General features: G+C 35.8%; 2 protein-coding genes across 7 annotated transcripts in view; one reads left to right on the plus strand and one right to left on the minus strand.

Moving 5' to 3' along the window:
* The window catches only part of ANAPC10 (anaphase promoting complex subunit 10), a 255,496-nt gene extending 253,618 nt beyond the window's left edge, over positions 1 to 1,878 (minus strand). The window contains exon 1 of one of the 3 annotated variants that reach the window (XM_078069273.1): positions 1,761 to 1,878. The gene's annotated coding sequence lies outside the window, so the exon portion shown is untranslated. The remainder of the gene's footprint in view (positions 1 to 1,760) is intronic. The other 2 variants (XM_078069271.1, XM_078069272.1) reach the window with 2 other exon arrangements.
* A 76-nt stretch (positions 1,879 to 1,954) lies between these two features.
* ABCE1 (ATP binding cassette subfamily E member 1) overlaps positions 1,955 to 26,554 on the plus strand; it is a 31,022-nt gene continuing 6,422 nt past the window's right edge. Inside the window, exons 1-14 of one of the 4 annotated variants that reach the window (XM_078069268.1) lie at positions 1,990 to 2,095; positions 4,344 to 4,426; positions 7,911 to 8,039; positions 9,584 to 9,669; positions 12,409 to 12,506; positions 13,436 to 13,553; positions 14,160 to 14,297; positions 14,443 to 14,512; positions 14,760 to 14,856; positions 15,742 to 15,831; positions 20,938 to 21,059; positions 23,713 to 23,934; positions 25,340 to 25,399; positions 25,501 to 25,559. In XM_078069268.1, coding sequence (XP_077925394.1) covers positions 7,937 to 8,039; positions 9,584 to 9,669; positions 12,409 to 12,506; positions 13,436 to 13,553; positions 14,160 to 14,297; positions 14,443 to 14,512; positions 14,760 to 14,856; positions 15,742 to 15,831; positions 20,938 to 21,059; positions 23,713 to 23,934; positions 25,340 to 25,399; positions 25,501 to 25,559 — 1,263 coding nt within the window. In that variant the 5' untranslated portion in view covers positions 1,990 to 2,095; positions 4,344 to 4,426; positions 7,911 to 7,936. Of the gene's footprint in view, positions 2,096 to 4,343; positions 4,427 to 7,905; positions 8,040 to 9,583; positions 9,670 to 12,408; positions 12,507 to 13,435; positions 13,554 to 14,159; positions 14,298 to 14,442; positions 14,513 to 14,759; positions 14,857 to 15,741; positions 15,832 to 20,937; positions 21,060 to 23,712; positions 23,935 to 25,339; positions 25,400 to 25,500; positions 25,560 to 26,554 lie in introns of all 4 variants that reach the window. The other 3 variants (XM_036079167.2, XM_078069269.1, XM_078069270.1) reach the window with 3 other exon arrangements.

Here is a 26,554-nt window from a genome sequence, read left to right on the forward strand (position 1 = left end):
CCACCAGTTTGTTCTGTGTATTTAAGAGTCTGTTTATTTTGGGGCGCCTGGGTGGCTCAGGTGGTTAAGCATCTGCCTTCGGCTCAGGTCATGATCCCAGAGTCCTGGGATCGAGTCCCACATCGGGCTCCCTGCTCCTTGGGAGCCTGCTTCTCCCTCTGCCTCTCTCTCTCTCTCTGTTTCTCATGAATAAATAAATAAATAAAATCTTTAAAAAACAAAAAAAAGAGTGTTTATTTTTTTGTTTGTTTTGTTTCTTAAATTTCACATATTAGTGAAATCATATGGTATTTGTCCTTCTGGATCAGATTTATTTCACTTTGTCTTATACCCACTAGGTCCACCCGTGTTGTTGCAAATGGCAAGACCTCATTCTTTTTTATGGCTAATATTTCATTGTGTGTGTGTACATCTTCCTTATCTATTTATCTACTGATGAACATTTGTGTTGCTTCCACATCTTGGCTAGGGTAAATAATGCTGCAGTAAATGCAGGGGTGCATATATCTTTTTGAATTAGTGTTTTTGTTTTCTTTGGGTAAATTACCCAGTAGTGGAATTAGTGGATTATATGGTAATTCTATTTTTAATTTTTTGAAGAACCTCCATACTGTTTTCCACAGTGGCTGCACCAATTTGTGTTCCCTCCAACAGTGCACAAGGGTTCCCTTTTCTCCAACAGCCTTGCTAACATTTACTTCTTGTCTTTTTGACTCTAGCCATTCTGACAGGCATAACGTGATTATCTCACAACAGAAACATGAAAAGATACTGAACATCACTAATCATCTCTGATGAGATATAGGTCTCCATTTTAAATAATCCATGAAGTGATACAGAGAAAAATCACTTCTCCCAAGTTGTCAAAAGTTCCATTTACATGACATAGAAGATAATGTCAGAAAAATTGTTTCAAAGCATAGAAGTGAATAAACGACCCATTCTAAACCCCAAAATTTACTTCTTTTGTTAATCTTGGTAAATCTATGCAGACATGAAAATAAAATCTCCAGTAGTGAACAATATGTAAAACAGCTTAGGTAGTGCAAAGTTACAGATACTGAACATGGTTATATATGTTATTATAAACCTGGCCCAGTAGTTCAGTATACCATCTCCTTGACACCTTTTAGATCTCAGTTGTTTCCTAATCTCCACATAGCACTTGATACTCATTAAATAATAGTAGAGCCACTAGACTGTAAAATTCAGAAAGGCCTGAGACTTAAATGCTCAATTAGCAATTTACTGAATGAATAAATGAATAAGTGCAGTCATAAGCTAAAGTATTTGCTTCTGCAAGCTAAGGACTAGGATGAGACAAGTAAACCTGTGACTATCACTACAAGCTGAATATCCTGTCGTTGTCAAACGTTCCAAAACGTCAAACTGTACCAAAAAAAAAAAAAAAAGGAGGAAAAGAAAGTAGCTCATCTCTACACTGGAGCAGAAATCAACTGCCCGACTTGGTACTGGACGCCACCCAGTGGATAAAACACGGAGCTCGGAAAAGCCTGGGTTCCTGGCCACCCACTTAAGAATGAGTTGAGGCCAACGAAAGATCGCCATCACCAGCAGTATTTGGACCAGACTCTGTTGGTCCTGCTTGATACCTCTGCTAGAAATGCTAGAATGGGCCAATGGCTCTCCAGCGGCCTTGAGATCGGGAGCGGAAAAGGGGATTGAGAATGGGGATGAGAACGCATCTGCTTACGCTAGAACCATTCTCCACATCGGGGGAAAAAAGCCCACGCACTTACAGCTTACAGACCCGGCTTGCCGCAACCCAGCTTTTTAGGATACCCTGCAGCTCCGTGCCACTCCCACTCAGGACAGCCCGGCTTTCCCAACGACGTTAAGTTGGAGTCGCAACACAATGACGTCAGTTCTCGCCGGCTTGCCGGACCAACTCCAGGGCTCCGCCTGTCGCTCTCTGGCGCGCGCGCGCACTACGTCCCTAAGGCATGCGCGAGGCGGTGGCTAAGCACCGCCATTTTGGCCGGTGGCCGTAGGAACACGCCGTGTGGGTGAGAAGTGAAAGGAAGAACTGATTTGGCCTCTGAGCTCCCCTCCGCGAGGGGATCGTTTTCTCCAGGTACGTAACTAGCCCGGGAAAGTTTGGCCGTTGGCTGCGGCCTCACACGATTTAAAGACTGTAGGGATGTTCTCTGAGAGTCTTTGGTGAGGCCTCCGGTGGCGGCGGCGGAGAACGCAGCGGCGCGTGGCAGCCGGCTCAGAAGGGACAGCTGGAACCGCCAGAACGGGGGCACCGCCGAGGGCTCGGAGGCACGTCGCTCTTCCCCTCCAGCTGACCTGGACCTCGGCCACTGTTGCTCGCCACCCGCGCAGGGGCTACCAGAATGGACTTGGATGCCATCTCAGAGATCCAGACTCCACCGTCTCCACTCCCCCTTTACTACGCTCTTGCCCGAGAGCTGACAGAGAAGGCAACTTCAGAACTTAAAGCATCGTCTTTTTCCCCCATCCTTACCCTGACACAGTGAAATGGACATATTGTCACACATGCGTATTGGATTATAGGAAATCGTGGCCTTTTCTTCCACGGCTTCTCTGGTGATTATGGAATGAGTCATGGCATTTTGCCGCCATGGAGTCGAATCCTTCTTACCCGTTCCCCCTCTTTATAGAAATGATGGGCAGTTGTCGCTCTGCTTTTCTCATAGAGCAACGTGTATTCGGTTATCCCAAGTAATCTCCCAGTTCAACGCCTATAGCTTTTTTGGTGCGCTTTTATAGTACTTGGCACTTTCTTCTTGGTGACTTGTTTTCCTTGTCTTTATATAAACTGCATGAGATTAGGAGCGCAGCAGTTCCTACCTTGTAGACACGGTGGCCAAAGCCAATACCCACATCCGATAAACTACATAAACCTACTTCTTTTTTGTGTGGTAAAGTCCATAAGAGTGAGAAATAACTGTCAAAACAATGGGGAGGGGTTATGCTGGTGTTTTTGTTGTTGTTTTACCTTCTCTTCCACAGGGACTGCTAGCTAGGCATTTATGATAGCGGTGGTTGTGTTGCATTTCTCAGTACATTTGCCTCATATACTGAAAATAATCGTACTCTATCAGCTACCTGACAATAATGCTTTGTCAGTGTTAACCAAGGGCTCTTAATCTGTATTTGTCCCAAAAGGGTATTTTTTTGTGTTAAAAATCTTGTTATGCCCATTAAAAACATTTTCTTAGGAAGAACATTTAATACAATTTCCGAGAGGAAAAAGAAGTATTAATTGGGTGTCCCTTCTAAATGTCTTCAGTTTAAGACTCTGCGAAGAGTTGTGCACCACTCCCAACTTACATGTTTTATAAGACTAATAACTTACCGTAACCATAGGTTAGAATATTTTATGTGATATCAGGTGTTATTTGTTCACAGCAATCTTTTAAATGCTTTCACATGATGTTCTAATAATTTTGGTCTTAGACTGAAAATGCTTTCCATAATGCTTCTCACTTCCTTTTTTACTCCCAGCTGGAAGAATGACCGTGAGGGTCATTGTTTGAGTACCTATTTTGAACAGTTTGTCTTCAGATCTGAAATATCTTCAAATTCCTCTTTGTCTCCAGGAGTCTGTTACTACCCCCTACCTCCCTCCCCCGGCTTCACTGTGCTGTATCTCATTGAAAAACAAATAGGGATCCCTCCTCCCCAATTCTTGAAAATAATATACAAATTTAGTCATCATTGTTCACACAAGGAACAGTTCTACAAAGAATTTATATTCCTTATTCTTAAATGCATTATAATTTATCACTGTTTCTTATACAAATCAGCTTAATATCTCTGGTATGTTTTTATTTTTCTATAAGTCATCTCTTTCAGTCACTTGGTTTTTAAAATGGTTTGAAATATCAGATGAAACACTTTAGTAGTTTGGCAGAAATAAAGTTTAGCATCAGCAAGTTTGTGATAAAAGATTTATTCTCTAGAAGGGACTTCATGACATTCATTCACCAGGTAATTTGTATGATGTCCAGCTGTATTTTAATAACTAAAGACTTCACTTTTCAGGGAGTTGTCACTTAGAGTGAAAGCTTTTTTGTAGCAATTCAGAAGTCATTTAATTTCTTTCTCTTCTAGTCTTTGTGAAAACTGGACCAGTTTTTAAAAGTTTTAAGGGGGTAGAGTGGATCTCTTAGTTTCCATAATTCCGTTTATTACATAAATACTTAGTGTCCTCTTGGGTGATTTTTTTTTTTTCCAGTATATACTTTAGTGGATAGCTGTTACTATGAAGTATTGACAGTATTTCTGAAGTCACTATAACCTATAAGAAATTATTTACTATATCTAAATTCATTTTCTCATTTATTCAACAGAAATATCTGACCTTTTATGATGTGCTGGGCACTAGTTTAGCCACTGGGCTGAACAGACAAAAAATCCCTGCCCTCATGATGGAGTATCTTTTACTTGGGGTGGGAAAAATACTGTGTGTAGAGAGAAAGAGTATATAAATACATGTATATACACAAGATAAATATGTACATAAACCATATGTACACACACATATGAAATATATGCTGTGCAGTATAGTAGAAAGAGCTAAAGAGAATAAGCAAATCAGGAAAGAAGAAAACAGAAAAGCAGTTGGGTGTATTTTTTGGTAGTATAGTTAGAAAAGGCTAAGAAATAAATATTAAAGACTTGAAGTAGTGAGCCTTGTAACTCACTAGGGGGAATAGCATTACAGGCAGAGGGAATAGAAAATGTCAGGGCCCTAAAGCAAGAACATGTTTGACGTGTGCTAAGAATAGCAAGGAGCCAGTATGGCTGGAGCAAAATGAACAAGAGCTAGAGTAGTTGGAGATGACATCAGAAAGTAATAGAGGCTGATCAGTACCTCATTCATTATTTTAAGGACTTTGGCTTTTACTCAGAATGAGTAGGGAAGCCATTGCAGGACTTTAAGTAGAGGAGTGACATAATCCTGGCTTACACCTAAAAGGGATCATCCTGACTTCTGCAGTGAGAAGGAACTGTCAAGAGTCAGAGTAGAAGGAGGTAAGAGTAAAGCAGAGAGACCTGATAGGGAGCTATTAGAGTAAGGCCGATAAGAAATAATGGTGGCTTAGACCAGAGTGATGAGAAATGGTCAGATTTATGAAGGTAGATTGGACAGAATTTGCTGTTATGGCATGTAAAAGATAACTTCAAGGATTTTGGCTTGAGTAAATGGAAGATTGGAGTTGTCATTTAACAGAATGGGCAAGACTGCTAGAGAAGCAAATTTTGGTGGGGACATCAGGAATTCAATTTGGGAGATGTATGTTAGACCTTCAGGAAGAGATGTTGGGTAGTCGGTAGATAGATATACAAGTTTAAGGTTAGGAGAGGTATCCTGGCTAGAGAGAGAAATTTGGGAGTTAGCAGCATATAAATAGGATGTAAAGCCATGAGATCAGAATAGAATACCTTAGAGAATGAATATAAATAAAAAATGTGACCAAGTATTAGAGCACCTCTCAACTTTCAGTAGCCTAGAAGATGATGAAAAGTGACCAAGAAAATAGGAGGGAAACTAGATTAGTGCTGTGTCCCAGAACCAAGTTAAGAAAGGGTTTCTATCTTTAGGAAAAAGTCATAATTTGTGTCAGATGCAGTAAGTGTTCAGGTAAATTAAGAACTGTTAATTAACTAATTGTTTTACCCATGTATAGAGTAGCAGTGACCTGATAAATTGTTTTGATGGGATGATGGGCACTAAAGTCTGAAATGGAGTCCAGAAAAAATACATAGAAATTTGGAACACTGACCGTAGGCAACTCTTTCAAGTAGTCTTGCTATAAAAGGAAGGAGAAAGAAAGCAATGGGAAAAGTTAGGGTCAGATAATAGAATGTTTGAATGCTGATAGGAACGAGCCAATGGAAAGAATAACTGATGATATGAAAGACAGGAGAGAGAATTGTTAGAATATTCCCCTTAGCAGATGTCTTTTAGTGTGCAAGTAGACTTCACTGTGGAAATATATATAATGTGATTGCTGGTTGGCATAAGGGTTCACATGAGATGACACTAGTCAGCATGGCTTTGCTTTTTTGTCTACCCATTTTCAGCTTTATGTGTGCAGGTGAAGAGTTGTATGTAACCAGGATTGTAGTTAAGGGTATAAATGATTGACAAGAAAATTTTAGCTAGTACAGAGGGACATGAAGATACAAGAGCTGAGGGACAGTGGAAATGTGGTAGAATCAAGAGATAATGACAATAGGTCTAGGGAATGGGGGAGTTCAAAGGGTTGTTGGATTGTTGGGTACAACAGGGGTAAACTGAAAAGATAGGAGTGGTAGTTGGAGAATGGGGTATTTGAAATGGAGGTTATAAAAGGATTGCAGTTATTGGTAATAAGAAGGTCAGGGATTTCACCAAAGGAATGAGGGGTTGAGGGAGGGTGAAAGAAAGATCACTGGAGGAGAGAGGTTACTGAACTAAGAAGACAGGCTATTAATAGAAAGATCATCTATGAACATACTGAGATCAAGAATTATGACAGGAGCTGTAAAAGAGAGAGTGAAAATTAGCCAAGGGCAGAAGTCCTCAAATGGAAGGGAGTGATCTGATGGTCAGTGAATGACTAAAGCAGTTGGATGATCTAGAGGCAAAAGCTGACTTTTTAGTGAGGAGGGAGAGATAAGATAGTCTGGGAGCAACACTGAGGAACATGCTCTCTTATCCCTCTCCAAGCCTAATGGTATTGCAGCGTGTGAGAAAGACGGAGGTCTACAAAGGGAAGCAGTCAGTCAAAAAAAAAAAGAATTGATTATCACAGTCCTTGATAGAAAAGGCCAACAGATTGTCTTTGTCAGTGGGTAGTCTTTTGGCTTCAGGTTCTGCCATTATATACTGGAATAACCTGGAATTTTAAGATAGTTTTTGGAATTATTTACTTTAATTACTATTCTGAGAAAATTGATGTCTGTCACTAAGTCCAATATTATAGAAGATTTTTAAGTTCACTTTGACCTTAGTTGCATAATTGATGGCACTGTTAATTATTAAGACTTATAAAAGCTTTAAAAGTGAGCACAGTCTATACTTATGGTTCCTTAGTCTTCTTTTCATATTAATGCTATTAGCATAAAATTCATCTTGGCCATATTACAAATTCCCAGAGAAATGCAGTTTTAATTTTTTCCCCTTAATCAACATCATGGTCACAACCTTAATAATAACTTACATTAGTAGTATCATTAATAGTCCAATAAGACATGAAGTAATACTTAATTTGAGGGAGGGAATAGACATCTTTATTATGTATTACTTTTTCACATCAGCTCCTATTCTGTTTTATTGGACTGTCTCACACTGGTATCAGTATTAGTTAGGAGACATTATATCATTTTTGTCCATCAAGTATAGTTTCCCCATCCCCTTTATTCTTTTTCCTTTTCCTAGCCATTCTTTTTGCATAAGAGCTTTCATTTTGGTTTGTCTGGTTTTTTTTTTTCTTTGAAATTGGATTAAATGTGTAAATTTGAGGAAGGCTGAAATCTCTGGTATTGACTGTTCTATTAACTATTCTATATTATAAAAATTGAGACAGTATGTCATTCTGTTTGTTCAGGTCTTTTATGTTTCTCAGTTATGGTTTGAAAGTTTCCTCACATGTGTATACTTTTGTTAACTTGATTCCTAGATCTTTTCTTTATTGTGACCATTGAAAATGATGTTTTTTCTTTTTTATGTGAATCTTCTGATTAGTAGTATATATGTAAAATTTTGTTTTTTCATTCTTACTAAATTATTTAATTGCTTTTACTAGTTTTTTTAGTAGTTCCAGATAATCATATCTGAATATAGTGATAATTTAATGCCTGTGACTCATTTCTCTTAACTAATTGCATGACTGTGCCATAATTTTGTTAATTTTTCCTTAATAGAAGAGCTGGATATTCTTACTTTCTTAGAATTATGGCGGATAAATTAACAAGAATTGCTATCGTCAACCATGACAAATGTAAACCTAAGAAATGTCGGCAGGAGTGCAAAAAGAGTTGCCCTGTGGTTCGAATGGGTAAGCTGTTCTGTGAATCATTTAAAGATAAGAGAAGGTTAAAAGAAATAAATTGGCTTCATAGTTCTCTAGGCATATACTTTTTTCCTATTAGTTTCTTTAAAATATAGGGATAAGACCAGATTTTGTTCTAAATTTCTTTTACTGCTTTGTGACCAAATGATCTATTTTTGTTAATGGTAGAATAACGTATTTTTATCAGTATTTTTTAAAGTTCGTTTTGACTATAAAATCAGTTTGTTACCGAGATTCTTACTGTTCTAGAAAAGTTCTATAATTTAAGTCATGGAGAAAGGACTAATATATTTGTTTTGTTTTGTTTTGTTTTTTAAAGATTTTACCCATTTATTTGACAGAGAGAGACACAGCAAGAGAGGGAACACAAGCAGGGGGAGTGGGAGAGGGAGAAGCAGGCTTCCTGCGGAGCAGGGAGCCCGATGCGGGGCTCGATCCCAGGACCCTGGGAGCATGACCTGAGCCGAAGGCAGACGCTTAACGACTGAGTCACCCAGGCGCCCCTAATATATTTGTTTTTGATAGTATTCTCATTTTTAAAAGCAAGAATGAATAGCTTACTAAGAATGGCTGATTCTTGAGCTTTTGCTATATTTTCAAGATTAAATAAATTTAAAACAATCCGGAATTATTGGTAGTCTTTAAGGGTTACGTTAAGATAATTGTTACTTTTACTGTATTAGTGAGGTGTAAGCTTTTTGAATCTTTTTTTTTTTAAAGATTTTATTTATTTATTTGAGAGAGAGAATGAGAGAGAGAGAGAGAGAGCACATGAGAGGGGGGAGGGTCACAGGGAGAAACAGACTCCCTGCTGAGCAGGGAGCCCGATGTGGGACTCGATCCTGGGACTCCAGGATCATGACCTGAGTCGAAGGCAGTCGCTTAACCAACTGAGCCACCCAGGCGCCCAAGCTTTTTGAATCTTAAAAGAAACTTTAGATGTCATGTATTATATTCTACCATGCTATTTAGAAATTCCATTATTAATATCCCTAATGTCAAGTTTAATTTCGTGTGTATATTGGATGACTACATACCTTTTCGGAGTATCACTGATTTAGCTAATGTATTATATTCCTTTCTCTACATTACCATTTCCAAGGCATATATTGTGAATTAAATATTCAGGTCAGACAGCTTAAAAATAAAACTGTTATGGGAGCACCGGTCTGGCTCAGAAGAGCATGCAACTCTTGATCCCGGGGTCATGAGTTTGAGCCCCACAGTGGGGGTAAAGATTACTTAAATAAACTTTTAAAAAAATTAAAAAATAAAGCTTTCAGGATCTGCCATAGTTTTATGAGCATATTTTCTTCCCCAGTAGTAAATTAATGTATACTAATTATAATTAATCCCCACAAAACACTGATTTTTTTTAGGATGTTGTCTCAATTGTATTTCTTTGTGTGGCCTTTGTTTTTGAAAATCTGCTTCTGTATGGAGATTTGGAACCAGAATTAACCTAAATAACAATGTTCAGAAAATTAGAATGCCAAGGAAAATAACGTAACTCTCTTTTTCTTTGCCAGGAAAATTATGCATAGAGGTTACACCCCAGAGCAAAATAGCATGGATTTCTGAAACCCTTTGTATTGGTTGTGGTATTTGTATTAAGGTAAGTGATATTTTATTTATGGGATCAAATTTGGAACCTGAAGTAGTCAGAAGATTCTGAGTACATTATAACTATTTTTAAAGAAGCAAAATGTAAAGCAGTGAATTAAAAATGTAAATTTAGGAAAATGGTGTTCTGTCAATAATCTAATATTTAATATTGTTGCTTTTTGAAGTAACTAAACCACCCTATGTAAAAGTTATCCTTGCCGTACTCAACTTTGGAAAGCCATTTCCAACCAAAATTAATTTCTCTTTTTTCACCCTTTTTTTTCCTCACCCTTTTATGAGGACATTCTTTCCCATGTCTTTACAAGTACTTGGAAATGTAAATACAAAAAGTGTGAGTCATATTACATGCAGTTCCTTCAAGTCTGTATTTAACTTTAAATCATACCTAAATGCATACAGCCAAAATTGTTTGAATTTAACCTAATCCTTAAATGCTTCTGCTATATTATACATTTCTTCTGTTGCAGTTATCACAGTAGTGTAATTTTTCAAAATACCTCAGTTAGTTTTTATTTCATTGAATAGTTTGGTTAGGGCTTTTAACTTTAAAATGAAAGATTTCCAAATTTAGTTAATAAACAATATTTAATAACCAGTACGTTAAATTCTTAATTTAGGTATTTTTATTTGTAGATAATATTTTTAGAAAGGAACTTTACCAGAGTATGGATACCACCCTGTTAACTGATTCTAATAAGGCTTATGTGTATTTTACATTTGTTTCTGAATCCTTAGTTAAGTATCCAGAAAGATTTCGTTGGTATCTGAAAGTGTTTTCTCTTGTTTTGAAAATATAATCAGGAAACATTCCTGCCAGCAAACATTTACTAATCTCTTGTTACATGCCTGTCAGTGTTGCGGGTGCTGGAGATCTGATTTTGAACAATATATTATCTTCTACTCTGTTTTCTTCTTTACTGCTATAGAAAAATGAGATCCCAAATTTTGGGGTATACTTCAGTGGCTGAAAAGATACTGATGTGATGAATCTGTTTGGGGGTGGGGGTAGTATATACCCCTTGAGCCCTAAGATACTTACAAAATGTACCTCACAGATGAAACAGTATGGATTTTTTTTCTTGTAGATTTAAAGAAGCTTAGATTACTTTGCAGCCTATAAACATTTTATGTACATTGATACAATAATAGAAAATTTCTGTAAATGGAGGTAACTCCATTGGCAGAAAACTATCTTGTGTGAAGAAGAATTAATAGTTTTGGTTAGAGGGTGGTATTACATTGTTAGAATACAGGAGTTGTTTTTTTTTTAATTCTCTGTGTTCTTATAACTTATAAAATGGGAATTCACTGAAATCTTTATCTACAGAGACTTTTGAATTGATCCCCTCAGATCTTTGAACCGTTCTGCTAAACAGATCTCTAATCTGGGGTTTTATTCTTTGGATGTACCTTTATAAGTTTCTCTGAGAAATTTTTCTAGTCACATTGATGCTCTTAAATAACCTTCCAGTTCTTGCCATTCTTGTTTCTTGGACATTTATCTGATTGATAATAAACTGTTATTTGAATTAATTAATGAATTAATTTTTTTAATGTGAATTTACTCAATTGGAATATAAAGCATCTTTTTCATATGAGATGGTTAAAAACCACAATGGAAAGACATTAATCCTTGCTCTGTGCAAATATTATGCTAGCTGATGATGGGACATAAATAGACCCAAAAAAGGTACAATCCATAAAGGACTAAACCTTAACCATAAAGACCTTAAAGGACTCTACAAAGTAGAAAAGAAAGCACACAAAGACAGGAAGAAGGAAGTAGTGAGAGGGCATCTGTCATCAACTGAATATGGAATGGTATACTCAGTAACCGTGTTTTATCTTGCCTCTTAGCTTCATCTGATAATGTTAAAAAACACACAGAGGGGAAAAAAAACCCTCAATTTTTGTAAGGTTTTTCAGTAAGTATTAAAAACATATTAGAAGTCTAAAAATATGCCAGTCACTAAGGGAGAAAATTAGCTAATATGTTTCTTGCCTTCAAAGAACTTAACTTTTATTTATTTATTTATTTTAAAAAGATTTTATTTATTTGACAGAGACACAGCGAGAGAGGGGACACAAGCAGGGGGAGTGGGAGAGGGAGAAGCAGGCTTCCCGCTGAGCAGGGAGCCCGATGTGGGACTCGATCCCAGGACCCTGGGATCATGACCTGAGCCGAAGGCAGACGCTTAACGACTGAGCCACCCAGGCACCCCAACTTTTATTTTTTAAGTAAATAAGAAAGTGAAGCAATATTTTATATCTTTGTGAAATTCCCACATTTGGATGGGTTTTTTTTTTTTTTTAAGTTTTTTTTTAATATCTACAGCCAGTGTTGGGCTTGAACTCATGACCCCAAGATCAAGAGTCGCATGCTTTCCCAGCTGAGCCAGCCAGGCGACCCATAATTCCTACATTTGGAAGATTGCTTATAAAAAATTCTTAATGTATCCATTTTAGTCATATAGATATTTTTTTTTAAAAAGATGTATTCATTTATTTTAGAGAGAGCGCACGTGAGTGGGGGGAGGGCAGAGGAAGAAAATCTCAAGCAGACTCCCCATTTAGTGTGGAACCTCAATGGGGCTCTATCCCACGATCCTGAGATCATGACCTGAGCCGAAATCAAGAGTCGGATGCTTAACCAACTGAGCCACCCAGGCGCCCCAGTCATATGTGTATTTCTAGAAATTAACACAAAATTCTTTACTTTAAATAACAGAAATGCCCCTTTGGCGCCTTATCAATTGTCAATTTACCAAGCAACTTGGAAAAAGAAACAACACATCGATATTGTGCCAATGCCTTCAAACTTCACAGGTATATTTTCAAGTCAACATTCCTCTTTCCTTCGGTCAAAAGTAAAATACATTTGGAATTTTCAGAGAAATATAAAAATGGGAAAAGATATTAACCATCCACTAAAGAGAAATGCAAAACTGTAACATCATACAGAATCAAACTGTGTATGTCAGTGGTTCATTCTGGCTAACATTAGAATTACCTGGGATTTTTTTTTTTTTAAACTAATACCTCGGTTTCAGCCCCGTTGAATTACATCATATCCCCAGATACAGAATCTAGACCTCAGTAAGTTGTAAAAGCTCCCAGGTGATTCAAATATACAAGTGAGGTTGAGAATCACTATTGTTAATAATACCCTTATCCCCAAAATAACTTTTAAGGGAACTTATTCTCTATCCATTAATCTCATCTACAGAGAATATTACGCTGAACACTGATATTTTGAATCTGGGAGTCTAGATTTACTAATAAAAAGGTGTTTCTCAACCTGCCAGCTTTAAAGAGCCTACTGCAACAGGGAGAATGAAGTGGAATATTTCTGGTTCATGTGGCACTTTTCTCCTTGTAAGTAAATGGCAGGCCAAAAAAAAAAAACAAAAACAGTGTGAGGTTGCACTTGCTATGCAATTTCGTACCAAAGCATTTGGTCATACATTAAAACTTAGCCTTATATATGTAAAGGAGAATTACTTTAGAATGGACTTGAATGAAAATTGAAAAATAAAATTTGGAGTAATATTGGTCATGGATGCATTTCTAACAATTAACGGTTTAGTTAATCTTGGCTGTTTTTTTTTCTAATAGCCAATAATATCTGGCATATATCTCTTAGCTTATTAATGGATGTGTGTGGAGTGCACGTGCATTAAAATACATGATCCTAATATTATGTAGCTTTTTCTACCTAAGTCCTGTTTTATTATTTTTTTGTATACTTATGACAGGTTGCCTATTCCTCGTCCAGGTGAAGTTTTGGGATTAGTTGGAACTAATGGAATTGGAAAGTCAACTGCTTTAAAAATTTTAGCAGGAAAGCAAAAGCCAAATCTTGGAAAGTATGACGTATGTATACCACCTTATGAATATGAATACTTTAGGTCAGTTTTATGCGACTTCGAAGGAGAGGATATAATTTTTTTTAATATCCTTATTTTCAACATTATTCATTCATTAATGCTGAGAAACTATATATAGATGAAACTCCTTTTTAATTAAGATCTGTTAATGCTCTTAACTGACAAATCTGAGTTTCCTTAAACTGTTAGCCATCTAAACTTTAGATGCCAGAGGATTCTATTTGGATATAAAGTTGACCCTTGAACCAAAGTGCGGGTGTTATTTGTGCTGACCCCCACACATACGTTTGAAAGTCTGTATATAACTTTTGACTTCCCAAAAACTTAACTATTAATAGCCTACTGTTGATTAGAAGCCTTAGCAAGAACCGTCAATTACACATTTCATATATGTATTATATACTGTATTCTTATGGTAAAGTCAGCTAGAGAAAAGATGTTACTGAGTAAATCATAAGGAAGAGAAAATATATTTACGGTACTTTACTGTAATTATCAAAAAAAATTCACCCATATTGTTCAGGAGTCAACTGTATAAGTCATCCTTTTTGCATTATTGTGTATTATTAAATTCAGATAATTATATTTCTAGGATCCACCTGATTGGCAAGAAATTTTGACTTACTTCCGTGGATCTGAATTGCAAAATTACTTTACCAAGATTCTAGAAGATGACTTAAAAGCCATTATCAAACCTCAGTATGTAGACCAGATTCCCAAGGCTGCAAAGGTCAGTTACTCTTTAGGAGGAATTTATGTGTTATACATATTTGTGGAGGTATCAGAGATGTATCAAACTAAACGTGGTTTACTTTGTAACTCATTTTAATATTGAAGAAAAATAGTAGTTAACTATTTCTGGTATATTACGACAGGGGACAGTGGGGTCTATTTTGGACCGAAAGGATGAAACAAAGACACAAGCAATTGTATGTCAACAGCTTGGTAAGTGTTTATTTTGTGTATATGTTTTAATAGGCCCTGAACTTAACTCATAAAGACAGATACCTTTTATATAGATTGCTGAAATAAATGGGAAAATTTCTAGTAATTGTTGTATTTACATTCTTTGTTAACACAATTTTCAACTGAGATATCATTCACACTCAGAATGATGTACAATATACATTTTGCCTAGAAAGGTAAAATAAAACTTAGAACATTGAACACAGTGCCTCTATGTTCTTTGTAGATTTAACCCATCTAAAAGAACGAAATGTTGAAGATCTTTCAGGAGGAGAGTTGCAGAGATTTGCTTGTGCTGTCGTTTGCATACAGAAAGCTGATATGTAGGTTGCTTTACACCTTTTGTATATCTTAATCATTCTTTTAGAGTTTTTATTTATAATACTGCTAATAAAGCCGTGCTTTTGAGAGAAATTAACAGAAATAATATCTAAGGTTCTACTTTTGAGGTAAGATATGGAAGCAGTTGTGCACCCATTGCCCATTCCCTGTTATTCCCGCAAGGGGAGACTAACTCATTTATTTAGATAAGTACTTTACAACTTACAGGTTGCAGCACTTTTTAATATAATCAGTTGCTTATTATTTACACGATATTTACACATAAAAAGATTTTTTTTTTAAACAACCAGGCCAACAAGTTTTTTTAAATACCTCAAGTAGAATATGAGGTCTTTTAGATTACCCTAAAAAGGGTGGCATGCCATGTGAGACAGAGAGAAAGGAAGAAGGAGTTTGCTTCCTACTTTCTGGTGCCTCTCCCAGATACTTTTTGCTCCCATCTTTTTCCACATTTCTACTCTGGCATCCAATGCAGGCTAGGTCTTAGTATTCTATAATTCTCTGCGGTGCCCTCCTTTTCAAAAACTTACTTGTTTTAATGCATCTGATTTTAGCTAATCAAGAGAAACCTCTCTGAATTACTTCAGACTATATCAGAATATCTTTCATGAGGAGATAATAATGTGTAAGTTAGCCTAAGCTGAGAGTCTCTCCCCAGGCTTGACATGCAGCCCTGCTTTCATAATTTTTTTTCATCTTTTTACTTTTGAACAGAGTACAGAAGTTCTTACCCTCATGCAGTGGACTCCTCTTTAGTGTAAGAGGGGATTGTTGTTAAATCAGAAACCATATTACAGGGATTTAAAATATCATGTAAGAGAATTATATGTCTTGCAAATTATTATATTTGCTTTTCTTTTTCATAGTTTCATGTTTGATGAACCTTCTAGTTACCTAGATGTCAAGCAGCGTTTAAAGGCTGCTATCACTATACGATCTCTAATAAATCCAGATAGGTAAGTACAGATTTGGTATATGTCTCTCTTATTTTAATTGGGGAGTTATACAAATTTCTAAAGATTAAACACTGGGATCAGCAATGTCATATACATGTGTATGTTTTCTGTTTCAGTTATTTAGAGCTACCACTTGAAATTACCTTCCTCTATCTAGAACAGAGGGTCTTAATGCAAGATTTATTTACTACCATGCCTGTCTCCGGGTAGCCTAGAGATACTCCGAAATGATACGAAAGTTCTGGCATCTCTGTATGGATTTCTGGGAGGCAGGTCATTAGCTTTTACCAGAGCCTCAAATGGAGAAGTCACTCAGACACACAAAATTTAGAACATTATAAGGATCACCAGAGTAACTCTGATTGTTTAGGATCTTACTGAACTCCAGAGAGTTCTTAACCCGTTAAGTAATCACAACACCCTGTGTTTATGGGGTACTTTTGTAATTTGCAGAAATTTTAAATCCATTCTCTCCTTTGAGCCTCATAGTAATCTTGTTGTTAGACTCCTTAGGTGGTGTTCCCATTTTGTAGATGAAGAAGTTTAAGGTCAGAAATGGTGGTTATTTGTTCTAGGTTACAAATTTACTACATGGCAAAGCTATGGCCAAAACCCAGGGATCTTTTCCTGTGTAGCATTTTCTATGCCTCTTTCTATCAGTGACTGATTAAATACACAGCCAATATAAGAATGCAGGAGAAATCCCTAGGGTAAAAACCAAAGAGAACCATAAAGAGAAGAGACCAAGATACGGGTTTCCTGAGGGATGTTGCTCATCTATAATAGGTCTTGGGCTTTAACAACCACTCGTGAGCAGGAAACAAAGCCTTGTGTATTGGAGTATCACATAAAATGCCAGGACTCTCAAAGAACTGCTTTGTCAGCAAAACACAAGCATGTGAAGATGTCAAGGAAGCATATATCTCATTCACTGAGCTCATTGAGAGTAGAGGGATGGCTCCCCTTCAAATATATTCATTGACCAGCAGCTCACATGGATATGGAATTAAAATTTATATAATCAGGGAGTCTAAACTCATCATAGTAAGAAAGTAACATAAAAAGAGGGTCCTAGAATTTAGTCCTATGGTACCTAGCAGAAGCAAATACAAAACCACTTTGCAGGGATATGCCCTCAACCCTAGTTAGTCATACAGGATTCCTACAAGAAAAGACTCATGATCCAAATAATACTAGGAAACCATCTGCAAATTAATCAGTAGGCACAACAGACAACAGGACTAGACCTTTAAGAATGTCTCAGGTGACATTCTCAAAGAAACTATAAAATTATAGTATCTAAAATAAAAAACATAAAAGGATACAAAATCGTAGGAATATGGTACCACGAAAAGGCAACAGGTAAATATTCAAAATACACAAACAGATTTAGAAATTGAAAGTGCACCTGTGACATTAAAAGCTCAGTGGACAGCTCAGACAGGTTAGGGACAGCAGAAAAGAGCATTAGAAACCTGAAAAGTTGATCTGTGCAAGTTACCAGAATGCAGCAGAGTGAGAATGAGATTGAACTCAGATTGAGTTCAGAGGGAGGTTTAGAGAATGGAATGAGAAGACTATTTACATATATTTTAATAGGAGTCTGAGAAATAAAGCCATGGCAAGGTCATGGCTAAAGGTACAAATGATCCACATATATACTTTGAAATGAAACTTAAAATATCAGTGATAAAGAGACGTTGTTAGTTGAGCCAAAGAGTAGCTATAATTTTCACTTCATATGTAGGCCTGGACATTATGATAGACTCTTTAAGGAATATAAGAATATAACGTGTAGTCCCAGTATTCAAAGACTTTACAGTCTGGTAAAGAAAAGAATATACAAGCAGTCAAGCCAGTGGTTTGCAACCCTAGCCACTTTTTATAAAATATTTTTATATACCCTTATTATGAAAATCATAGATATCTATTTTCACACATAATTTTTTTTTAAATATCACATAACATCCTAACCATAATAAAAAGAACTAAAAGGAAAATAATTTGCAACCAGGTGACATGTATCTTAATATGTAAATGTTCTGGGGGCGTCTGGGTGGCTCAGTCGGTTAAGTGGCCGACTCTTGGTTTCAGCTCAGGTCATGATCTCAGGGTCATGGGACCGGGCGCTGCATCAGGCTCCACACCCAGCAGAGTCTGCTTGGGATTCTCTTCCTCTCCCTCTGCCCCTACTCCTGCTTACTGGTATTCTCTCTCTCTCTCTCAAATAAAATTTTAAAAAATATGTAAATGTTCAGGCAAATCACTATAATCCTGTATTTTGAGAGGGCAGTAACCATAATTGTAATAGTGATAACATGTCAAAACAAATTAGATTGACAAAGTGAAGAAAATGATTGAATTAGACATTTTCACAACTGTCTTGGGTGTTATTTATAGATAAAGGATTAAAATAATATCTTTGTAAGTGATAGACTGAAAAAAAGTGACAAGAAGTCTGTGCATCCTGAAATTCTGTGACATGTCAAGGCAATGTTCAGTCTTAATGCTGTAAAAAGATTTCAGAGATCATGTCCTTAAAACAAGAAATAGAGCATGGATTGGAGAAAGGACACTAATACGCAAGATTTTTTAGCATTTGGCCTCCAAGAACATCTTTGGTAAGATTAAAAACCAGCAGGTAACCCAAAATTAATTGTAGGAATTTCACAGCATAGATTTCTCATTATGTTGCAGATTTGTTTCTTTCCAAACCCTCAGAAAATAGAGTGGCTCACCTGAATCTTTTTTACATTTTGGACCTCTGTGTAAGCTCCACCTAAAGGTAGCGATATCAGAAGGTGTGACCTGGTTTTTTTCTTCTTTTCAAAGCAAATTAAAAGCCCCTAGATGATACTATGCTGCCTTACACTGAGTCATGAAAATTTTAATGGTAAAAAGTAGACAGTTATTCCAGATAATGGAACATTGCCAACAAAGGTACCAAGGCAGGATGAGTATTGGCTCACTTACGTGATTTGCCATTTTTATTGATGTTTCTTACTACCAATGTGGTAGGAAAAAAGAATTTTTTTTTAAGATTTTTATTTATTTGATAGAGCACAAGCAGGGGGAGTGGGAAAGGGAGAAGCAGACTCCCTCCTGAGCAGGGAGTCAGATGCAGGGTTTGATCCCAGGACCCTGGGATCATGACATGAGCTGAAGGCAGACGTTTAACCAACTGAGCCACCCAGACACCCCGAAAACTTTTCCTTTTAATATTTTCTTTTCATAATTAAAATTGTCCCTATTTTTTTTTTTTTTTTTCATTCCTTTTACCACCTGATACCTAGATTGCTTAATAGCCTCCTTTAAAAAGTCTGGTTTTTCTTGCCAGATTAATCTAAAATGTTTTTTTCTTATTCTTTTATTCGTATCCTCTAGCCATATGTTGCTATTTTAATTTTAATTGAAATTAAAAATTCATTCCTTCAGTCAGACTACTCACATTCCATGTGCTCCACATTCCAAGTAGCTACTTGCTACCATATATGGACACTAGAACATTTTCATAACCATAGAAAGTTCTACTGGACAATGCTATTTAAGAACCTACCATTTTCCCCCATTGCCAACTAGCATAAGTCCAAATTCTTCATTTTGTCATTCAGCAAACTTACTAAACATCTCTTTGGTACATATCACAAGACTAAAAATCATAGAGGTGCTAAAATGTACTATATAGTCTCACTTGATAAAATTTAGGGACAAGTTGTAGAAATACTCAAAAATAATAAAATCCAAGTATCAGTTCAGAATTAGAAAGGGTCAAGAGGTGGGGAAAGCTCATTTGCATATTAGGAGAGGTGTTTCCTACAGTAGGTAGAATTTGTGATGGACCTTACAGGGTTGAGTAAGATTTCAACAGGTGAGGATTTAGACAAGAGACCATTTAGGCGAAGGAACAGTCTCTTAGACACATAGAAATGGAAAAGTGGATTGATTAGGAAACAATGAAAGATCGATTTTTCAGTGTGCCTTATACATACATGAAGAGAAATAGTACCTGAAGTTTTGGAAAGTCTTGAAAGCAAGTCTCAGGATGTTAATTTGTTTATTTGCAACTGAGAGCCATATCTGGGAACCTGGAAAAAATGACGTTTGTTAAAAATCTATAGCAATATTGAAAGAAATCTGAGACCCTGAACTAGAGTTTAGGCAGAAAAAGAAAGGGATGAAATGAACACACAAGACATTGTTGAGAAAGAGTTGACAGACTTGACAATTTAAACAGTATGTCATTGGGAATAAAATTAGTTTTTTTTTTTTTTTACAGGAGTAACGATTCCATTAATACAAATATGGAGAATATTTGTACAGGAAACAAATTAAGTTGGAATTTGAGGTGTCTGTAGGACATTGCTTTTTTAACATTTTGAACTAACTTGAATAGGAATAAAGTGCTGCATAAAAGTTTCATGACTGTTTTTTGCCTGGTAGTTTGTACACTAGCAGTACTGTTACCTACCACTTCAAAAGTCATGTCCTGTCCCATCCCACTTACATAGTACTCCAGTACACACCTTTTTCCTTTCTGACCTTCACTGGATTTTATATCTAGAGAACATACTTGGCTGTGTAGGTTTTTTGGTAATGTTTTGTGTCTATCCCTTGTTTTCCCCAGCTAAATTGAAAATTCTCCAGTTAAGCTTCCTGTCATACTATTCTCTGCATCCCCTTCTACAGCTAGCATATGGGACAGGACAACTAGAAGGGCTTAATCTGTAAGATGAATAGCGTAATAGTTTAGGCTACATCAGATTTAAATCTATTGTAACTCTTTCTGCTTGGTAAAGTTTATTTAAAAATGTGTTCTTTATTGGCAAAACACATTTATTTCATGTATCCATAAATTGTTTCCTGCTAATTTTTCCCCCCTTCCTTTTAGTTTAGGAAAACAATTTGAAATGGAAGATAATGAGTCTTATTTTAAAGAAAATGTTTTAAGGCTTTTGTTTAGTATTGTCTCTACATTTAATTTTTTTTAACGTATCTGTTTTTCTGACATTTACACTGTTCTAAGAGTTTAAATTGTAATTAGATATAATTTTAATTTCATTATATGTTATGTTACATTTAAAAATAAAAATCTATATTGATTTGCAGATATATCATTGTGGTGGAGCATGATCTAAGTGTATTAGACTATCTCTCTGACTTCATCTGCTGTTTATATGGCGTACCAAGTGCTTATGGTGTTGTCACTATGCCTTTTAGTGTAAGAGAAGGTAACTTAAAAAACTATTTCCACAATGCTGTATTCTTTCACTCTAATGCTTAGAAAATGTATTATTGTTGATATTAAATAGTATGTGTTGCTCTGATAATTTATTCAAAAGTCCAATTTTAATGGAATTTAATTACTCAACAGAATGTGTGTGTGTGTATATATATATATGAGGTTGTATCCATCAGTTGTTATTCAGAACATTTCATTTTGGAGAATTTTCTATTGGAGGGGGTAGAAATGCTTTCTCAGTTTCACTCTTTGCGATCTTAGAAGTTTTTATTATATTTTGGCTTCTACAGCATCATTGTAGTATTTGTCATCTTTATCTTTGAAAGGCCAATACCAGTAGTGAAACTCTTAAAATTTATTTAGTGCTCATCTTGCTTTCATGTTTCAAATTTTTCGTAATCTGTATCCTAAGTTTATAGAACTAAGACTGTCTAAAAGCCTAATAAGATAGTTTAATAAGTATATTAAAATAAGATAGCTTACTAAGTATGGTTTAATAAGTAACTCAAAGTCTAATAAAATAGCTTAGTAAGTATATTTTCATTTATTCCTTCTACTTTCAGGAAAGAGGGACTCTCTGGCCTCTCTTTTCCATGTCTCTTCTCTACCTAAGCAAGTTAGGCAAAAGTAAAAACTAACCTACCACTAAGTGGCACCTGAAACAAATGTCAGTGCATTCTCTATCTGGTATGCCTTTTTCCTTTTAATTTCTTTGCCATTTCCTTCCGGTGATTTCTTCCTCCTCTTTTACTTTATATTTCATCTCTCTAGGTGTGCCTTCAGCTGACAACCTAGAACAATTAGGAACACCCAAAAGGACTACCTAGTTCATACTTTGAAAAAAATACCATATTTTACAAGGATAATTATTCATGTTGTCTTTAGGTTGAGCAGGCTCCCTTTTTTTTTGAAAGTGATCTCTTCAAAGAGATAATTTTTGAGATACCTAAGAAACTTTTGGAAAAAGAAATTTATATTGCATCATACACTTTGCATAAAAAGGCAGTTGTAGCTAATTTTTAGTTTATAAAAAGTACATAAAGTTTTTTGGTTGAGATAAGATGAAGGAATTGCTGTCACTTATCTGTTTGTACATTTGATATAAATATATGCATATGTTAAAGGAAAAGTTGTGAGATTGCCCAGTTTTCTTTCCAATAGTCTTAAGAGAGGATATAAAAAACAATTTTTTATTCTCAATTTAGCAAGTACTTATTGAGTACCTACTCTATACCATGTAGTAGGTCCCGAATTGTGTTGATAATGATGTAGGCAGCTGGCATTCACTCTTCACAATTCTAGTTATAAATGCCATGTCTAAAAGCTACACCATTTAAGAAATGGTTCCTGGTGAAGTTTTTGATGTTCCCCATCTGTTAAAACAATTCAAGTAAATTAAAACTTACTTTCTGCTTTCCGTGAATATACTGAAATTAATGCCATACATATATGTAAAAGCTCTCTTTGGACTCTATAACTGTAAAGGCAGTTATAGCTTGAACTGTCTTAAATTAACAAGACAAACATTAGAGTAGAGATGGAAAGGCTGGTTAATGGTTTTTTGCACAGTCACACTTTTCTGAGCCTCATTCCCTTGCCTGATAAATTAGGTATCTGGATTAAATGGCCACTAAGGTTTCCTTCAAATTATGTTCCTATCTAATTTTTGGTTTTAATTTTTTTATCCTCACATTTATCATTTTTAAGTAGTTTTAAGACCAAAAAAAACCATGCTGATTTTGGCAGAATCTATTGATTTGTTCTTTCAGCAAATACTGAAAACCTGTGTTCTAGGCTGAGGCTACAGACCCCCTCTCAGTTCCAGAGGAGATGAATAACATCCCTAGGCTTTCTTTCAAGACCTTCCAGGCTTGAGCTACTATCTTTCTCTTATTATCTTAAGTATAGGAAACACTGAAAACAGATCTTTTCATTTTTTCCAAATAACCCACTTTTTCCTTTCTGTGTTTGCCATTGTGGATCTTAACAGTTTTAGTATGGAGGGATTCTCATGTACAATATATTTTCTTTCAGTTATTAAAATCTGTTTAGATAATGTTTATTTTTGTACGGTGAAGACAAAAAAATGTTAAATGAAGTCCGTTCATTACTGTAAATATATTACAAACCTGCAGAATTAATCTGAAAAAATTCAGTATATATTATAACTTCAGTTTGTGGTATCTAGATCTCATGTGAAAATGTATACTAATAATTTATTTAAAAAATTATTCCCCAGACAATATCATTTTATGTCAGTCTGTGAAAATATTCCATTTTTGACTACTTGTCATTTTTTCAGAAAAATTGCAAGTTTTGATTTAAAAATACAGCAGAAATGGCACCATATTCTTTTGCATAAAACCTAATGGAAAAAAATCTTATAAAAATCACATCATAATGAAAAGATACGCTTTGTGTACATAGGCACATATATATGCATAGGTTATTTCAACTTGCATTAGATACATAAAACATGTTATCACTGCATGTTACCACAAATCCACAGAAATTTGAAATCTGTGCTTAAATTGCTCCCAAGAGAGCCTAGGGATTTGCTTTTATATGATAATTTCTTGCTGTGGAGAAAAACTAGTCTTTAGTTAATCTTTACTAATCTGTTGTCAATGACTTTCCAACAGGCATAAACATTTTTTTGGATGGCTACGTTCCGACAGAAAACTTGAGATTCAGAGATGCATCACTTGTTTTTAAAGTGGCTGAGACAGCAAATGAAGAAGAAGTTAAAAAGATGTGTATGTATAAATATCCTGGAATGAAGAAAAAGATGGGAGAGTTTGAGCTAGCAATTGTAGCTGGAGAGTTTACAGATTCTGAAATCATGGTGATGTTGGGGGAAAATGGTAAGTTTTCCTTATTTCCTTTATTTGAAAATCTGTTTATTCAGTAACTTAGTTTTAACTACTCCATGAAAAACTGACTCGGTTGTAGGTCTGGAGCTAGGCTGAATCCATACATTTCTCAGTGTAGTTCACATTTTGTGATGTTGTAGGATTTAATAGTCATTCAGTCAAGTTTATATTTTATATATTTTGTTTAATAACCTGTAGTGAAAATAAGATTTTTGGGGCGCCTGGGTGGCTCAGTCAGTTGGCTGCCTTTGGCTCAGGTCATGATCCCAGGGTCCTGGGATCGAGCCCCACATTGGGCTCCCTGCTCAGCGGGAAGCCTGCTTCTCCCTCTGCCTGCCACTTAACCCTGCTTGTGCTCTCTCTCTCTCTCTCTCTCTCTCTGTCAAATAAATAAATAAAATATTTAAAAAAAAAAAAAAGATTTTTTTTTTTTTTTCCAAGCTAGTTTTTCTGTGTATAAATTGATAGGACATTTATTCATCTTAGATGAGAAAGGATAAAACAGATAATTCAGAAACAATCTAGTTTAAAATTTTTTCTTGCATTTCTCCCATTTGAGCTCTCATTTTAAATTCAGGCTAGTCTGTCTTTGTAAATAGTTGTATTACCTGAATTTTCAATATTACATTGCTGTCATAAATAGAGCTGTGAGTTGAATTTGAGTACCAAATGTCTGGTATTGCTTTCAAGATTTAAAAAAAAAAGATTTGAATTGTATTCAGCTTATAAATCTGTAGGAATTCCCTAGGAGGATTTTGCAATATATCAGTCGTTAGCTAATGGAGGAATTTTGAACTGGCTTGCATTTGACTTAAAATTTCATATAAACGGACTTGTAAGGATGGCATCAATCTTAACAATACTGTACCACTTAACAATAAATGGTATTGGTATTTGAGCTAAATAAGTCTTCTAAAAAGTAACCCAAGACTTGTATTTTACAGATCTACCATTTATTAAGATGGTTATTAATAAGATTTATTAGTCTATATTCCTCCCAATTTAGTTTCAAATACTTTAGAGGTGAATCATGAAAGTCTTTTTGGTTTTTTTTTTTAAGATTTTATTTATTTATTTGACAGAGAGAGGGAATACAAGCACGAGGAGTGGGAGAGGGAGAAGCAGGCTTCCTGCTGGGCAGGGAGCCCAGTGCGGGGCTCTGTCCCAGGACCCCGGATCATGACCCGAGCCGAAGGCAGACGTTTAACGACTGAGCCAGCCAGACACCCCGAATCATGAAAGTTTTAAGTATTTTTCTGTATAACCTTCAGAATTCACTAGTGTCAGTGTATATCTTTAAAACTAATTTCTTATTAAAACCCAGGAGTGTACATAGTGAATTACTATAAATGTGAAGCATCTTTCAAGTCCCTTTGTTAATGTATTGTGTCGGCAGGTACTGGTAAAACGACATTTATCAGAATGCTTGCTGGGAGACTTAAGCCTGATGAAGGAGGTACGGTTGTGTATTGTTGACTGCTTTTACCCTGTCACGCATAGGAAACTTTGAAGATACGGGTAATTTTCAGTGTCTTCTTTATTTGCATTATTTTGCAGGAGAAGTGCCAGTTCTGAATGTCAGTTATAAGCCACAGAAAATCAGTCCCAAATCAACCGTGAGTTATGATTGTTATTTGGTTATTAAAGGAAAGTTTATACACACACACGCCTATAGCTTTAATCTTTCACTGTATTGGAATTCTTCAAATTATTTTCTGTGTAGTTTTACCAAAAAGTGGCGAAGGAAGAGTATTAAGACATCAGTCCTTGATTCATTTCCACTGGGTAGGAAATGTTTTTAAAATCTGTTTGACATCTTTTTCCAAAATAAAAACCTAATGTGGGGGCACCTGGCTGGCTCAGTCAGTGGAACATGTTACTCTTTATTTTGGGGTCATGAGTTCAAGCCTCATGTTGGGTGTAGAGCTTAACTTTAAAAAAAAAAAACCCAACAACAGCAATTTAATGTGTTTTGTGCTGCGTATAACACCATCAAGAAAGTAAAAGGCCACCTACAAGATAGAACAATTTTGCAATTTAATAAGGTACTTATATCCAGATTATATAAAGAACTGTTACAACTCAGTTTAAAAATGGGCAAAGGATTTGAATAGACTTTTTTTTTTCCCCCTAAAGAAAATGTACAAATGGCCAAATAAGCATGTGTAAAGATGCTCAGCACCATTAGTCATTAGGGAAATGCAAATAAAACTACAGTGAGATACTGCACACCCACTAGGATGACTTAAAAAGACAGGAACAAGTATTGGTGAGGATGTGGATAAATTGGAACCTCATGCATTGCTGATGGGAGTGTAAAATGGTAAGAGCCACCTTAAAAAGAAACTTGGCAGTTCCTCATATGATTAATATAGAGTTACATATGAACCAGCGTTTCCACTCCTAGATACATACCCAGGAGAAATGAAGACCTGTCTCAACACAAAAATTTGCACACAAATGCATTTTTCATAATAGCCAGAAAGTGGAAAACCACCTCAATGTCCATCAGCTGATAAATGGATAAACACAGTGTGGTATAGCCATGAAATTGAAAGTATAGTATTTGTACTCAGTACCACTTTGTTAGGCCTATTTGAGACAGCTTAGC

The sequence above is a fragment of the Halichoerus grypus genome, chromosome 3, assembly GCF_964656455.1.
Source record: "Halichoerus grypus chromosome 3, mHalGry1.hap1.1, whole genome shotgun sequence".
Classification (NCBI taxonomy): Eukaryota; Metazoa; Chordata; class Mammalia; order Carnivora; family Phocidae; genus Halichoerus; species Halichoerus grypus.